Source organism: Equus caballus, chromosome 7 (genome assembly GCF_041296265.1).
Source record: "Equus caballus isolate H_3958 breed thoroughbred chromosome 7, TB-T2T, whole genome shotgun sequence".
Taxonomy (NCBI): domain Eukaryota; kingdom Metazoa; phylum Chordata; class Mammalia; order Perissodactyla; family Equidae; genus Equus; species Equus caballus.
In genome coordinates this window covers 31,785,504-31,803,809 of record NC_091690.1, presented here as the reverse complement: position 1 = coordinate 31,803,809, position 18,306 = coordinate 31,785,504, and the positions used below count along the sequence as shown (strand labels likewise).

General features: G+C 36.4%; 1 protein-coding gene across 1 annotated transcript; it reads left to right on the top strand.

The window, feature by feature from the left end:
• Nucleotides 1-12,328: 12,328 nt before the first annotated feature.
• On the top strand, nucleotides 12,329-13,264 carry OR10G9J (olfactory receptor family 10 subfamily G member 9J). Its single transcript, NM_001391186.1, has one exon. The coding sequence runs from the start codon at nucleotides 12,329-12,331 to the stop codon at nucleotides 13,262-13,264; it is 936 nt and encodes a 311-aa protein (NP_001378115.1).
• Nucleotides 13,265-18,306: the final 5,042 nt, after the last annotated feature.

Genomic DNA, 18,306 nt, shown 5'->3' with positions numbered 1-18,306 from the left:
AGCCCACTGAACTTCAGATGTATGGCTATGTGGATCTCTCAGTCATTCTGCTGTGCTGTATCAGGAATCTTCTGTTTGTTAGTGAATGTCCATTTAGTTGTAACTTAGAGAGGAGAGACAAAGTGAACAACTCACTATGCCATGGTGCTGACATCACCCTACTCACTTTCTCCCCTTTTTAAATCTGTGGTTGCACATAAAAATAGACTATTATATTTCTTATATTTCATTTGTTAAAATATTTCCTACGCTTTTCATTTCTAATATTCAAGTTTTAAGGTTCTCTTCATGATAACATTAAATTCTAGAGATTAGTCTTGAAAATTTAGCCTCTTCTATTAGCAATCGCTAGAAAAAAGGAATCTCAGAAAATTGAAAACAAGAAAAGTTTCCTTACAGGGAAAGATCCCTACAACCATAGCAACAGTACTATTCCGTATTGTCAAATCCCTCTTGGTAATGATAAATGAAAACATTCACAAAACTGAGTCTTGACAAATTTATAAATTTGCCTTTGTAAATGTTACTTTAGCAATGGAAACTTTTAGGACATTCACCTGGACTGGAGAAATTTGTATATGTCCTTTAAAATGTAACTTTTAGTGCTTAAAATGTCTGGCTTTCTGTTTGGTTGGTTTAGCTGATAATTTGTTGCATTGGTTTTTATATTTAAGTTTGAATTTTTCTGAAAATATACTTTAAATACTTATTGTTAGTCAGAATTATTTTCCTTTTCTCCCTGTATTTATAAAGGTATAATATAAACCTATTAGAAAATAGTACTATAGCAATATAATTTAGTCATAAACATTAAATTTATTACATGTATAGTTCTCAGTGTTAAACATTATCCACAACCACCTTCTCAAGAATATTTGTTTCACTAATTCTTCCGAGGAATTTAAAAAATCATATTAGATTTTTTTAAAGTGAGATTCCAGTTTATTAATTTAGCAAAACCAAAAGTTATATGTCTTAATATCTTATGTTGGCAAAGTTCTTTGTGATATAATTTGGTTTGATTTTTTATTCAAGTATAATTGCCATATATTATATTACTTTCAGCTGTAAAATATAGTGATTGACATATGTACATATTATGAAATGGTCACCACAATAAGTCTAATTAACTTCCATCAGCTTACATAGTACAAAAATTTATATTTTCTTATAATGAACCTTTTAATATTTACTCTTTAACAACTTTCAAATATGCATTAGAGTATTGTTAACTAAAGTCATCATGCTGCACATTATATGCCCTAACTATTTGTTTTATTAATAGAATTTTATACCTTTTGACCTCCTTCACCCATTTTTCACACCCTCCACCACTTGCCACTAACAACTATCAGTGTTTTCCATATCTATGAATTCCATTTTTGTTTTATTGTTCTTGTTGTTTTAGATTCTATGGAAAAGTGAGATCACAAGATATTTGTCTTTCTCCATCTGATTTATTTTACTTAGCAAAATGCCCGCAAGTTCTGTCCATGTTTTTTCAAATGGAAGGAGTTTCTTATTTTTCATGGCTGAATAATATTCCATTTTCTCTATCCATTCATCCATTGATGGGCACTTAGGTCGTTTCCATGTCTTGGCTATTGTAAATAATGCTGCAATGAACACAGAGGTTCATATATATTTTCAAGTTAATGTTTTTGTTTTCTTCAGTTAAATATCCAGAAGTGGAATTGCTATATCCAGAAGTGGAATTGCTAGATCATATAATAGTTCTATTTTTAATATTTCATGAATATTTTTAATATTTTAGGAATATCATACTGTTTTCCATGGTGGCTGCAGCAATTTACATTCCCACCAACAGTGCACAAGGGTTCCTTTTTCTCCACATTCTCATCAGCACGTATTTCTTGTCTTTTTTATAATAGTCTATCTAACAGGTGTGAGGTGATATCTCACTGTGGTTTTGGTTTGAATTTTCCTGATGATTACTAATAGCGAGGACATTTTCATATGCCTGTCGGCCATCCATATGTCTTCTTTAGAAAGATATTTTTTCACATCCTCTGCCCATTTTTTAATGGGGTTGTGCTTTTTCTTTGCTATTGAGTTGCATAAGTTCTTTATTTATTTTGGATATAAAGCCCATGATTTGCAAATGTTTTCTCATATTTTATAGGTTGCTTTTTCACTTTGTTTCCTATGCTGTGCAGAAACTCTTTAGTTTAATCCAGTCCCACTCGTTTATCTTTCCTTTTGTTTGCCTTTATTTTCAATGTCAAATCCAATAAACACATATTTTGAATATGTATTATTAATTACAATATCAGATAAACTTCTTATTTTGCCAGAGTCCTCATGAAAATTAGGGAATAAATAGAAAAGATCAGAGCTCTAAGAAGTGGAATGGGGACAATTGGCAAGATTTGGATGATGCAGTGCCTGAATTCCCAACCCCACACTGAATTTCTGTACCCAGAAAAATCAGACCCTCCTGCCCTGTCTGATGAGGCTGTTCTTTCCATGCTTTGGGATTCAAATGGCCTCTCATTCAAAGAGGAAGATAGATTTCCTCAGTCACACAGCTCGTGTCATTCCTCCCTCCTCCCTTGCTCCCCACATTAGTTTTATCAGATGAAAATCATTTCTAAAAGTGTTTTCCAGGGAGAAAAGACAGTTTATTGATAGCAATAAAGATTTGGATAAATTATCGAGAGGAACATGCTTGTCAGGAGTTCTGCATTCATTCTGCTATGTGACCAGATAATAGTAGTCTTATACTGTTAACTTACTGATTGGTTGACTGATGCTTGGACTCAGCAGTGGCTTATGCTAAATAAAGATATAGGGAGGAATCTAATGACTTGACAAATTGGAATGTGGAAGTGAATTTAACTTGTGCAACCTATCCACTCATGCACAAACCCTCTGCCTGAAAGGGCCAAGAATTTATTCTTTTGACCAAAGCTCTAAGAATTACATGGAGGAAGCAAAACATAAGCAGCCAAGAATATTGGTTGGAATTGATGCAGTTGAAATGAGCTTTTAACTTAACAATATTTTAAAGCCTATAAGCGATGGGGTTTAACTATCAGACATGAGGTGGGAAAGTTATCAGAGTGGGTAGGAAGAGCAATGTGGTAGTAAATAGGCCAACCAGTAAGAATTTTTCCAAACCAGGAAGTCCTTCCTTCTTGAATAATATGACAAAATTCTACCACATCTCAAAAATAGAGGCCAAAATTGAGCCACCATGAGTATCATTGCCCTTACCCACTTCCCTGGGTGAGTCAGTGTTCCTTCCACTGAGTAACTAGTCAAGGAAAATATCCAGACCACTTGTAATGTAATGAACACTGGCTTTGTTTGGTGATAAATGGAGCCCTGAATGAAGTCCACCTTGGTAGAATGTCACATTATCCTAAAATTATTTCCCAGTTCATGAGTGTGGAGTTAGGATTTATGTTCTCAGCAATTAAGGGAATCTCCACATTGGCTTTCTGACCCTAAAGAAACTAGGAAATATGCTGATAGTAAGTGCTATGTGGAAGCCCCAGGTCTCCCCATTTTCAATAAAAGAGTCATAAAAACTTTCATGTCTTTTGGGAGATTCCCAAAGATTAATTCCACTCTCGAAGATTTGAAAGATTCAGGGTGGAAATTTCTATCACTAGCCCATTTAACTCCGCAGTTTGACAGGTGCAGAATGACAGAGAATTGTGGCTTTAATGAAGTAGTGATTAATATCATAGCTCCTGATCTAGATGTGGTCTTATTAGGATATGTCAGTAGAATCATTTTCATAGTGATCTCCAACTGATAAATGCTTTTAATTTGTAAAAGTTTCCAAATACAAACTGTCATAGATAAAATTTTCCACATACAAAACACACACATATACATATATCCATATATACATACACACATGAATGCAAGCATAGATACATACACATATGTAATCATGATAAGATGAATAAATGTAAGGACAATCCACGTTAAGAATAAAATTACATAGGAACCACTGCAGCGTCCTCTGTGCTTTTCTCCCACGACATCCTCTTCTCTCCCTATGAGATAATACCTACCCTGAAATACCTGTTAACTTTTCCCTTGATTTCCTTTTATACGTTTACCAGCTAAGTGTTCATTCCTGCTTTGAACTAATATAAACGGAATCACACAGCAGTATTCTTACCTAAAGTTTGTATTTTTGAAACATTGATTTTTGATGGCTGTAATTTACTCACTTTTTTTGACTTTCTTAGTTTCTATTTTTTGAATAGAAGTCATTTTTCTCATTTACCTCTCTTCTTTCACATTGAACAACAATGTGAAAACATTTTCCAAACAACATTTGAGTTGTTGTTTTCTGCTATATCTAAGCAGAGCTGTTAAGCATATTTTTATATATGGGGTGAACTATGTCTGTGCAAAATTTATGTAGGTTCCTGGAAAAGAACTGCTGACCTAATGATTTTTACATATTTGTATTTGTATTGATGTTCTAGTGTTTGTACAATTTTCACACTAACTAGGAGGTAAGAGCGTTCTGTGGTACACATCTTTACTAGTACTTGGTATATTCAGATTTTACAATTTTTTTCTTGAAAGTATGAAGTCACATCTTATTGTAGATTTAATATGCATTTCCATGATTACTAATGAAGTTGAGCATGCTTTCTTTGGCTTTCAACCTTTCTTGTTTTCTCTTCTCTGAAAAGTCTGTATGTGACTTTTGCCTGTTACTTTCATTTGTTTTTATTTTGCTTTTGGATGTATATAGCTTTTTCCACATTACAAATACTAATATTTTTATTTTCTGTTTAGGTTAAGTGATAAATATCTTATCTCAGTGTTTAACTTTTCTCTGTCTTTATAATATCTTTTGATAATTCAACTGTATTAAAATTAAGAATTTCTATTTACTGTTTTTTGTGTCTTTTAAAGAAAAATCCTTTCATGCATTCTGCATTCATATACTCAAAACCAACCTTTTATCACCTGTGTGCCAGCTACTGTTTTGGGTCAAGTTTTGCCCTTATGGTTTTTGTGTAACAATTTAATCTGTGGTGATATTTCCACTCACAGAATCTAATGATGGTTGAAAAATTTGGTAGTATCATGTTAATAGGATGTGGTGGGTGGGAAATAGAAGATATTCCAGATGCCTTGAAAATTCATATGTGTAACATATCATTGGGGAAAAAACTATGAAAACGGACTGTCACCTCAGTGACATTTCTGGAAATCTAGCTGCCTTGGGGTGAACTAGGTTAGTCCACAAAATATGGTAAAGTTTTGATAATGTTCAAAAATGTCAGCTTATACCATGCTGAAGGTTCTTTTGTTTCATTTCCTCTTGAAGCACCAAATAAGTAGTTCAAAGGATCTATATGAGGTATTTACATAGAAGGAAGGACGTGACTTCCCATGGAGTTCCTGTTTTCCATGAAGGGATTCTCCAAGGTTTCATTTTCTGGGCACACTGTACCACAAGAAATATCCATCCTGTTACATGAACACAAATTGTGGAATTACTGGCTTTTATCCCTCTACTGAAGAAAAAATATTTGTACAACACATAAGGTAATAATTTCACTACTTTGCCCTCTTCCTTATCCAGACAGTGAATCTAGGTAATTCCAGGGGTTGCCTCTGCATATAACTATATCCAGAGGTAAAAAGTAATTGTAAATAACTGCAACCTAAATTGGAAATATCAAAACGTGCTTGTGTCTGGCACAAATAACGGTTTGATTCACCCTATTTGGCAGCATCAACATGCTGAGTTTCCTGATAAGAAAAAGCAGAAGTCATTAATGTGAGCTATTACTTCATAACCACTTGCAAAATAAGTATTGTACCTCCTATATGTATTTTCTACTTTGCTTTGACATGTATGTATTTACATGTCTTAATTTTCTCCCCTCCATTCACTCTATTATTATAGATACGATGTGTTCATGATAACTTTATTATTTTGTCCTTAGATCACACAACGTTAAGTTAGAATTACCTCAGAACCAGAAGTGCAATTGACATCACTCAGAGATTCCAGATTTGGATCTGGATGAAACGAATGGTGATATATTGTAATGGCTCCCTCTGTGAAGGGAGTGACATAAGGAATAAAGTTGCATTTTATTAGGTGCTGACATTATGTGTGTGTAAATATGAGGGAAAAGATTTATACAAATGGTGTGCATTCAATGTGGTGGACTGTCATGGGTCTTTATTGGTGTACTTCTTTATTCATATATTTTGGCTGTGTATCTTTTAAACTCTTTTGCTGTAAGTGAGACTGCTTTCTTCTATAAAAATACCAGATGCTTTCCTACTCTCGCTAACAAATAAGGAACACGTGCATGGGATCTAGGCTTGACCAATAAGATATATCAACCTAGACTTTGAATCTGAAGCAAGGGGCAATACAGGGCACATACAGGAAAGAATTAATTTAGATGATGGGAGTGACAGCATTAGCAACACAGAGTTTTGAAAGGCAGAGCTGTCAGCATGCCAGCAGTGTGTTTAGTGATTTATGCCTGTGGTGATCATGGGCACTCTGTGGAGCTAAGCAGTGAATGGAAACAGTAGTGGGACCCTCACCAGATATTTATTAGGCATGATTTTGCAATAGTTCTGCCTGGCCTTCATGTTTCCTGTTTCTCTTACAAGTTTAATTCTTTGGTTTTTCTGAGTTGTTTCTTGTGTTGTGTGTAAATGTAAGAGTATCTTTTAATTGGTATATACTTTTTTGTTTAGCTTGCTTTTTTCACTTAAAATATATACTATGGACCTCCCTGCAGGTGAGGAGATCATTATCCAATTCTTTTGTTTTCTGGTTTCTTTGTGCATACAATGATGATTGTAATTATAAAGAAATTAGATTATATCATATATGCCATATTATTATTTTATTATTTCTAAAATTTTATTGTCTGTTTTCATCACCACCACTCCTCAACCTCAGATTAACAACATAATTTATTTTCCTTCTACTACTTCTTCTGTGCTCACATAAGATAACAAATTTTCTTAGTTTGCTTTACAAAAATGGCACAATGCTAACCACGCTTCTGTGCATCGTGTTCCCACCCATCCCCTCACTGAAAATATCTCAAGAAAACCCCTCCAAGTTAACTGGTATGGTTATAATTCAGTCTTTTAATAGCTCCTTAACATTTCATGATGCAGCAATACCATGACTTATTCAAACACTTCTCTTTAGGAATATTCACTTGGTTTCCAGTGGTTTTGCAACTATAGATTATGTATCAACACACAGGCTTGAATAAATACTTATGTGGTGGTGCTTTTATTTTTACGAAATAGATTTCTGGAGTGGAGTTATTGAATTTAACTCCTAAATTCAATAACTATTTTGGAAGTGCTTTCCCAAAGAAGGCATTGTAACTATTCACATTTATACCAGCAATATGTGAGATGACGTTTTTCCCTTTACCCAAGCCAGCAATATGTTTTCACTATTTGTCAATTAGATGAGTATGAATTAGCAACTTATTATATTATTTTTCATTTCACTAGCTAGTAATGAGCTTAAACATCTTTTCAAGTCTTTTTAATTAGTCTTCTGTGTAGCGATGATCCATATTCTATGTCCAATTTTTTCATTTGAGAGGGGCTTTCTATTTTTTATTGGTTTGTAGGCATAATTTATTTTTAACTTCTGAGTCAAATATACGTGCATTGCAAATATTATCTCCCACTCTGCAGCTTTCCTCTTACTTCTTACTGTTGCTTTGTGAAAACAGAAATGATAAATTTAAAGAATAAAAAATAAGAATGAAATTTTTTAAAGATAACATTCACATTAGCACCCAAACCGTTAAGTAATTAAAAGATGTTCAACTTCATTTTTCATCAGGACAATACAAATGACACCACAGTAAGATATCAATTCACACCCATTAAAAGGGCTAAAATTAAAAAGGCAGATGACGCCAAATGATGGTCATACGTGGAACAACTGGAAATTTCAAGCACTGTTCCTGGGAGAATAAATTAGTCCTGTAAAACCGTGTGGCAGTATCTACTGAAGCTGATCATATGCATTTCCCATGACACAGCAATTCTACTCCTAGGTATATATCTGAGAGAAATGCACATATGTGTGCATATATAAATCCAAAGGTGTATCCAAAAGAAAGGCATATAATATACAATATATAGATTGGCTGAAGAAAATTCCATATATATGTATATATACATATAATATATGGCATATGTATCTATAAACAAAACATGTATTTTAGTTTTTTGCAGCACTATTTGGAAATTATTCAAATGCCTATTAACAATTGAATGAAAAATAAATTGTGGGATATTCACACACGGTGGATTACTATATAGCAATGAGAATGTATAATCTACAACTACACGTAAAAGTGGCTTATGCACTTATAATTTATGCTTGTTTGTTCATGCATATTTAGGCTCAAAATAAAAAACTAAGTATCTATTAAGTATCTAGGTCAGTAGGTCTCAACTATGATTTGGAAATGTCTGGAGAAATTGTTGATTGTCACAGGTACTGCCATCTAGTGGCTAGAGGTCAGGCTGCCAAACATCTCACAAAGCACAGGAAGCCCCCCACAAGACTTGTCTTGCCTCTAATGTCAATAGTGCTGAGGTAGAGAAACCCTGATCTGGATACAAATGTAAGTAAAGAGGTATAACACCACAACAGAATAAATTACAAAATATTTTTGAGGAATATATAAGTGCTGTTGAATAAATGGAGTATTATAATGTGCTCATGGATTGAAACTCAATATTTTAAAGATTCTAATTCTCCTCAAATTGTTTATAGATCCAATGCAATTCTAAATAAAATTCCAACATTTACTCTGTGTATATGGATACACGGACCCTAAAGTGAATATCGAAATGGAATGCACCCTCTAAATGGCCAGATAATCTTGAAGAAACAAAAACTTGAAGATTCACAATACCTGACATCAAAAGTTGTTATGAAGGTTTTCCCTACACCCAAGGTTACCAGGTTATACTTACATAATATTTTAGTGCTTTCAGTTTTTTCCTCTTTATTTAAATCTGTACTTCATCTGGAACTAATTTTACTTTAGATATGATATAATGATGTTATTTTATTCTTTATAATCAGAGAGTATACTGGTAATTACTTCATTAACTGAAGTTGTGTATAGGAAATTGGTTCAAGTTCCCAACTGTTTTGTTTTCTCTACTTATAATCTGATTCTTAAAATCTAGCTTTATTACATATGATCAAAGAAAATTAGCCACAAAATTTATATTTTAAAATACAATCAATTTAATTAAATGCATTATTTTTTATAATTAGCCTCTTTTGTTTGTTTGTTTTCATTAAAATACAGTTACCTAAACCAATGTCATACAGACTACCACAGTTACATCTATAATTCAGGTATAAAAAATGTTTGGAAATTTAAAGGTATTAAACAATCTTTAAAAGATGAAAGAGAGAGTGCTATTGAGATGGAGAGTGCAAACAGGTGTTGACCTTTTATGGATTCTGGACAATTTTAAGCTGAAAGTAAGCAGTTGTGAGTCTATCTGCATCACTCGTGAGGGAAAAGGGTAACCAAGTCCTCCTTCTCTGTTAGGTGTAAATATTACTTCCAGAAAGACATGAACTCTTTTCAAGATGGTTCAAATAACAAACACATAGGGAAATACATGCATGATTATTAAAAACCTTTCATTAGACTCTTCCTGTTGTTTTTCTGCTCATCCAGGGACCTGAAGACCCAAGAGTAATCCTCTCCCCTGAGACACTAAATCAAGTTAGGCTCCTACCCATCCAGCCATGTTAGTTTCCATTCCCTGTACTTCAACTAGTTGGATCCTTGAGGAGACATGAAACTCTTTGTCAGCAAGGAATCACAGATGTATCTGTTCCTTGAGTAATAATTTGCAAACTGGTGCCTCATCAAAGCATGTAGAAAATAAATATTGAGGGGGAAAAACCCACAAATGAGTTTAACACTGAAATGAATCACATATTGTAAGGTGAGTTCTCCTAAAGGTAGATTTCTCTTAGTTCCCTCTGCTTTCCTTCTTAAACTTCCATTCAGAGCTGAGATACTTGGGGATTGTTAGACTTCTTTCTAAATTTGGTTATCTAGTCTCTCTCCTTCCATATATACATACTATTAGTGATTGATGGCCTACAAATAGGAACTAAGCTGCTACAGCGTGGACAAACAAGTCAAACATTGACACCTCTGACTGATACTCCTGCCTTAAATCTCAGATTACCTTGTAATTCACCTGATGAAAATTTTCATATTTCATCTAATCTGCTTGTGAGATTATGCTGTAATGGGATCCTGCTGGTGCAGCAGAACTTTCAGAGATACATTTGTTCCACTTCTTGAGTTCTGATATCCAAGTAGGTAGTTAGGATAATCCTTTGTTATTTATTTTCTTATCTGAAAAATATAGTTTTAATATAGCCTAAGCCACATTCCCTGGAGATAGGATACATTTTGTCTGGGCTTTCCGAAGAGCAGAGATTCTTGTTTCTCTCACATTGATGAGTCCGTTTCATAGTCTTATTTCATAGAACAATTAATAACCATCCTGAACTCGACAGTATTTTAGATTAAATCAATAACATTATTTCTGCCTCATTTTCAGTTGCACAGAATCCCAATTTTTCTTTACATCAAGCTAACATAGGTCGTTTTCTTTTACATTGGTTTCATTTTTCCTGTCTCAGGTAGTAGGTTTTAAATAAGAACCATGTATTTGATGGAATTGTCTCCTCTTATGAGGGAATTGCTTGGATTTATAAGTATGAGGACCAGAAGATGAGGGGAGAGATATTTTCTCTAACAAAGCTAATATTAGAAAATATTTATATATCTAGGATAGAAGGATATATGTCTGAAAACCAGCCCCTCCCCACTGGATTGTGGTTGGGAGAACATACATGAACTTTATGTTCTTAAAGACTCATTACGGATGTTCTAGTGTAAGAGGAGTAGGAGGCTAGCAGTATAAGAGGCTTGGCAGTTTCTGGATCCTATGGAAGATTGCAGGGATCCTATTATAGAGTTGAGATTTCTAATCTTATTTGATTGAAGTGGGAGAAGTCCCTTTATAAGCAGGTGGTGGTGGTAGTGAGACATCATACTAGTACCAGAGACGAAATCTTCTTCAAAGATATACCTTTGAAATTGATGTCTCCAAAGCACAAAGAGATTTTATTTATATCCATCTTTCTCTCTCTCTCTGTCTTTATATATATATACTATATATATATGTATATGGCAACTCTCTAATACAAGGCACAGTGTTAAATGATTTGTTACCATTTATTGAGCAGTTATTACATCCTAGGCGCTGTGCTAAGTAGTTTACATGCAGTGTCTTACTTATAACTTCTCAGTGAGGTAGGTGATGTGATTGCTGCCAAGTTCTATTTGAAGACACAAGAGAATTATTTAGATATACTGTACTTTTGAAGTGCTCTTTGATATCAAAAATTGAATTCTTGATTCTTTAATTTTCCCAGTGAACTTTGGAGAGAAAATATTTTCAAATAGCCCCCCAAGATTCCTGGCCCACGGTGTACACATCTTGTTAAATCATCTCCCCTTGAGTGTGAGTTGGGCCTGTGAATGTGGTGGGATATCACCCTGTTGATTATGTTATTTTACATTACATTTTGTCACAGAAAACTAGAAAGAGATGACTTCTTCTCGCTTTGAAGCAGGAAGCTGCCATGTTATCAGATGGTCAGGTGGCTAGGACTTAAGGGTGGATTCTAGAAGCTGATAGCCATGCTCCCTGACAACAGTCAACAAGAAACCAGAGACCTCAGTCCTAAAGCTGCAAGGAAATGTTTTCCACTAACCTCAATAAGCTTGGAAGAGGATCTTGAGCCTCAGATGAGACTAGAGTCTCAGATGAGATTACAGACCCAGCTGACAGCTTGATTTCAATTTGGTGAGACTTTGAGCAGAGGATCCAGCTGATCTGACTCGAAAAATTGTACAAGAGTAAATTTAAATCGTTTAACACTGATAAATTTGTGGTAATTTATCATACACCAATAGAAATGAATGCAATGAATTTCTCCTGCTTCCTTTTACATATATCTGTATGTGCCTCTATTTGTGTGTGTGTGTATAGAGAGAGAAAGAAACAGACGATGAAATCATTCCATCACCTTTAGCAAAGAAGATTTGTAATAGGCAAAGTTGAGTATAACTCTAGAATTATCTACCATGAATGATGCAGTTGGTACATAGAAAATGGGATCTCAGTTCTCACTTTAGATGCTGGGTGTTCCCTATATTCACACAGGGAGAGAGACCAATGGTGTGGAGAAATGACAAACATGAGCCTCGTGACAAGGTTCATCCTCATGGGCCTTCCCCATGCACCAGCGCTGGATATCCCTCTCTTTGGGATCTTCTTGGCCATTTATATGTTCACTGTGATGGGGAACTTTCTCATCCTGCTGGTGATCACACTGGATTCCCACCTCCACACCCCCATGTACTACTTCCTGACCAACCTATCTTTCATTGACATGTGGTTCTCCACGGTTACTGTGCCCAAAATGCTGATGACCTTGGTGTCCCCAGGAGGCAAGGCTATCTCTTTCCCCAGTTGTGTGGCCCAGCTCTACTCTTTCCACTTCCTGGGGAGCACCGAGTGTTTCCTCTACACAGTCATGTCCTATGACCGCTACCTGGCCATCAGTTACCCACTCAGGTACAGCAGCATGATGAATGGGAGAATGTGTGCCTTCCTGACCATAAGCACATGGCTCAGCGGCTCTCTGCATTCTGCTGTCCAGACTACATTGACATTCCATTTGCTCTACTGTGGGCCCAACCAAATCCAGCACTACTTTTGTGATGCACCACCCATCCTGAAACTGGCCTGTGCAGACACTTCTGCCAATGAGATGGTGATCTTTGTCAATATCGGGGTAGTGGCTTCAGGCTGCTTTCTCCTGATAGCGCTTTCCTATGTTTCCATTGTCTGTTCCATCCTGAAGATCCGCACCTCAGAGGGGAGACACAGAGCCTTTCAGACCTGCGCTTCCCACTGCATTGTGGTCCTTTGTTTCTTTGTTCCCTGCGTTTTCATTTACCTGAGGCCAAGCTCCAAGAATGCTGTGGATGGGGTTGTGGCAGTTTTCTACACTGTGCTGACACCCCTTCTAAACCCTGTGGTGTACACCCTGAGGAACAAGGAAGTGAAGAAAGCTCTGTTGAAGCTGAAAGACAAAGTAGCATATTCTCAAAGTAAATAAAAGTTCAATGTAGACATTCCTAAAAATATTAATATTGTTTGGTCATCAACATATAATTTATTACATGTTTAGTTTTCAGTGTAAAATGTTACCAGAAACACCTACTCAGGAATAGTTTTGTCACGGAATTTCCTGTGGAATTTCAAAGAAAAGTTAATTTTTTTTACAGATTACAAATTACAAGTTACAATGAATATTCTTAAATTTTGATCCATCAACTCATTTCCCTGTAAATAGATTTATTTTACCTTTTTTTACAGTTTTATTTACATACAACTGACATATAACATTGTTTTTATCTTTTTTAAAAATATAAATATTCTAAATGGATCTGAGAAACAGAGGATTGAGTTGTTTATATTCAGAGAATTGATAATATGGTTTTTTTGTTCTTGTCTTATGCACACAAACTTGGGAATCATGGGGATACTGTTCAAGGATAGCAACAAATTTCAGAGGTCATCTACTCATGGCTGCAGCTGTACAACTGCCTTGTCAGTTATTTTGGTGACTCTGTGTATGTGTGTGCGTGTGTGTGTATGTGTGAGTTTCAAGGTGACAACCCCTCTTCCCTAGCACATCTTGACCCTGTTAATTGCTCCCACATTGACAGAGTTCTAAACTTCTTCCCAACAGCTCGCTATCTCTCTAGCCAGGTCTTCCAGGACAAGCTGTGGCTCTGACGCATTCCTTTCAGTAACCAGGAACAATAACCACCTTACAAGAGCCCTGCAGTTTCTCAGGTCTGGTGAGTCAAATCAGGATGAAGTTATGAGCAGATCATGCTAGTCTCCATCACATATTCTGACCTTGAATTCCTGTCTTACCTGACCAGATGCCCATATTTAGCACAGACCCATTCTATACTAGATCCTTTTAACAGATGGTGGTGGTGGTCCTGCTGCTCAGATGGCTCCTTCTCCCTCCATCTTAGAGTTTTGGAAATTCAGGTACACCAAAAGACAACCTGCTGTGGAACAGGGACACCCCACATTGCAGGCCGGGGCCAATGGTGTGTCCTATTTATAAAGTAGAAAAGTGAAAATATAATTAAGTAACTAGTTATCCTGAGATTTCAAAATAGTTCTTTTACAAATTAGAAAAATAAGACCTGGTAAAGACAAAATACCCTAAAAAAATCTAATACCTAGCTGCATAGTTCGTACTGGAGGCCATCCACATGCAATGGACGAAGTGCTATAATTGCATGAAAACAAAAACAAATATTGGCTCTAATAAGTTTAGGAACAATTTTATAAACTGTATCTCAATTTTCCATTTGTAAGAGACCCATTCGCAAAACATTGTTATGAGGGTTAAAGGGGTTAATAGAAATAAAAGTGCTCTAGGTGATATTGATTTATTCTAAATTATTTTTTAAAATTTTTTTTAAAGATTAGCACCAGAGCCAGCATCTGTTGCCAATGTTTTTTTCTTATTGTTCTTCTCCCAAAAGCCCCGCCAAGTACACAGTTGTATATTCTAGTTGTAGGTCCTTCTGGTAGTGCTATGTGGGATGCTGCCTCAGCATGGCTTGATGAGTGGTGCCACGTCCCCGCCCAGGATTCAAACTGGCGAAACCCCGGGGGCTGCCAAAGTGGAGCATGCGAACTTAACCACTCGGCCATGGGGCCAGCCCAACTAAATTCTTAATTAAAGTTTTAAAATTCAACCCTGAGGAGAGGGGCGGAGCAAAATGGCGGGGTGAGCTGACCTGGGATTCTCTCCCCTCCAAAATACAACAAAAGATTGGAAGAACTGAATTTCAGAGAATAAACATAATGCCAGCTCGTTAGAGACCTACAATACCAAGAAGGCGGAGATCATAAACCTAGCTTTACACCTTCGGAGCTGCTGGAACGGTAGGAGGGAACATCGCTCCCTCCCCTGGAGTCTGCGATCGCTGCGGCGCGGGTAGGGAAGGAGCGGGGGAGGGGCCGCGACCGGGGGATCATCCAGGACTCCTGCCGCTGATTCAGTGGAGACCCGCTGACGGGGGGAAAGCTTCCGTCCACGGGGACCCCATAAATCAAGGGCCTTGGGAGACCAGAGAACAGAACTGATCTGAACCCAGACCAGTGCCTGTGAGTAACAGCCCCTCCCCCCTAACAAAGCCAGTGGGCGCAGCCATCTTGCCCCAAGGCGGAGAGCTAACACGCCGCTCTCGACCCCCATCTAGTGGCAACAGGCTGTAACTGCAACTGAATTCCACCATGAGAAAAAACCGCTCCTCTACCATCCAGCAATTTATAAAAGCCCCAGAGCAGAAGGAAAACAATAAAGACACAGAATTAAGTCCTGAGGACTTGGAATTAGGTAAACTAAGTGATAATGAATTCACAGCAGCTATAATCAAAAAACTCAATGAGGTAGAGAGAAAGATAGAGAAACAAGCCGAGTTCTGGAGTTACTTCACAAAAGAGATTGAAATCATAAAGAAGAATCAAACAGAATTACTTGAGATGAAAAACACAATGGACCAGATAAAACAGAATACGGATTCCCTGAATGCCCGTGTAGACAACCTAGAGGAGCAAATCAGCATAATCAAGGACAGACAGGCTGAATGGTGCCAGACAGAGGAAGAAAGAGAACTAAGAATTAAAAAAAATGAGGAAAATCTCCGAGAGATAATGGATTCAATGAGGAGTAAGAACATAAGGATCATAGGAATTCCTGAGAATATGGAAAAGGAAAATGGAGCAGAAAGTGTGCTTAACGAAATTATTGAAGAGAACTTCCCAAATCTAGGGATCAACGGAGAAATGTGTGTAGAGGAGGGTTTTAGATCTCCTAGATTTGTCAATGTAAAAAGACCCACCGCAAGGCACATAATAGTAAAGTTGGCAAATAGGAATGATAAGGAAAGAATACTCAGGGAAGTAAGCAAAAAAAAAGAGAATAACCTATAAAGGAGCCCCTATCAGACTGTCAGCGGATTTCTCTACAGAAACCCTACAAGCTAGGAGAGAATGGAGTGATATATTCAAAGCTTTAAAGGATAAAAACCTTCAGCCACGAATACTCTATCCAGCAAGAATTTCCTTCAGATATGAGGGAGAAATTAAATCTTTTCCAGACAAACAAAAGTTAAGGGAATTTGTAACTAAAAGCCCTCCATTACAAGAAATCCTCAAGAAGGCTCTCATACTTGAAAAAAGAAAAAAGGGAGAAAGGGGACACAATCCACAGACTAGGGAGACCGATGGATAGAACCAGAACAGGATAGCAAATATTCAACTATAGCATTAGGGTAAAAATAAGGAAACTACCAAAACAAGGACGATCTTAGCACTCTAACTACAAATTAATAAGACGAGTTGGAATAAAAAATGAAAATAATGATTTAGGAGGGGAAGATCTAAGGGTCTAAATCAGTATTGGTCGAGTAAGTAAGAGACCACCAGAGAATAGACTATATTATACACGAGATTCTAAATACAAACTTCAAGGTAGACACTAAAATAAAGTACAGAACAGAGTCACAAATCATAGATAAGGAAAAATCTAAGAAACCCAGCATAAGAAATTGCAGTATTAAATGGATAGTCTAAAGCACATAGGAAAAGAAACACAGGAAAACAAGATAATGAGCGACAGATTGACAGCATTAAGTCCGCATGTATCAATAATCACTCTCAATGTGAACGGATTGAACTCTCCAATAAAAAGACACAGAGTGGCAAAATGGACTAAAGAACAAGACCCAACAATTTGTTGCCTCCAGGAAACACACCTCAGCCCCAAGGACAAACACAGACTCAGGGTGAAGGGGTGGAGGACAATACTTCAAGCCAATAGCAAGGAAAAAAAGGCAGGTGTTGCAATTCTCATATCAGACCAAGTGGATTTCAAAATAAGACAGGTAAAGAGAGACACAGAGGGACAATATATAATGATCAAAGGGACACTTCATCAAGAAGAAATAACGCTTATAAATATCTATGCACCCAACACAGGAGCACCAAGATTCATAAAGCAACTATTAACAGACCTAAAGGAAGATGTTAAAAACAACATAATAATAGTAGGGGACCTCAACACCCCACTCACATCAATGGACAGATCATCCAGACAGAAAATCAACAAGGAAATAGTGGAGCTGAACGAAAAACTAAAACAATTGGACTTAATAGACATGTATGGATCATTCCACCCTGAAGGAGCTGAATACACATTCTTCTCAAGCGCACATGGAACATTCTCTAGGATAGACCATATGTTGGGAAACAAGGCAAGCCTCTACAAATTTAAAAAAATTGAAATAATAACAAGCATCTTCTCAGATCATAGTGCTATAAGGCAAGAAATTACTTACAAGAAAAAAGCTGAGAAAGGCACAAAGATGTGGAGACTAAACAACACACTACTGAACAAGCAATGGATCATTGAAGAAATTAAAGAAGAAATAAAAAAATACCTGGAAACAAATGAAAATGATAGTATGCCATACCAACTCATATGGGATACAGCAAAAGCTGTATTAAGAGGAAAATTCATCGCAATACAGGCACATCTTAACAAACAAGAAAATCCCAAATAAGCAACCTTAAAGCACACCTAACTGAACTAGAGAAAAAAGAACAAATGAAGCCCAAAGTCAGCAGAAGGAGAGAAATAATAAAAATCAGAGCAGAAATAAATACTATTGAAACGAAAAAGGCAGTAGAAAGGATCAATGAGACAAAGAGCTGGTGTTTTGAGAAGATAAATAAAATTGACAAACCACTAGCCAGACTTACAAAGAAAAAAAGGGAAAAAGCTCTAATAAACAAAATCAGAAATGAGCGAGGAGAAATAACAACAGACTCTGCAGGAATACAACAGATTATAAGAGAATACTACAAAAAACTATATGCCAACAGAATGGATAACCTAGAGGAAATGGATAAATTCCTGGACTCCTACAATCTCCCAAAGCTCACTCAAGAAGAGGCAGACAATTTGAACAGACCAATCACAAGGAAAGAGACTGAAACAGCAATCAAAAACATCCCAAAGAATAAAACCCCAGGACCAGATGGCTTTCCTGGGGAATTCTA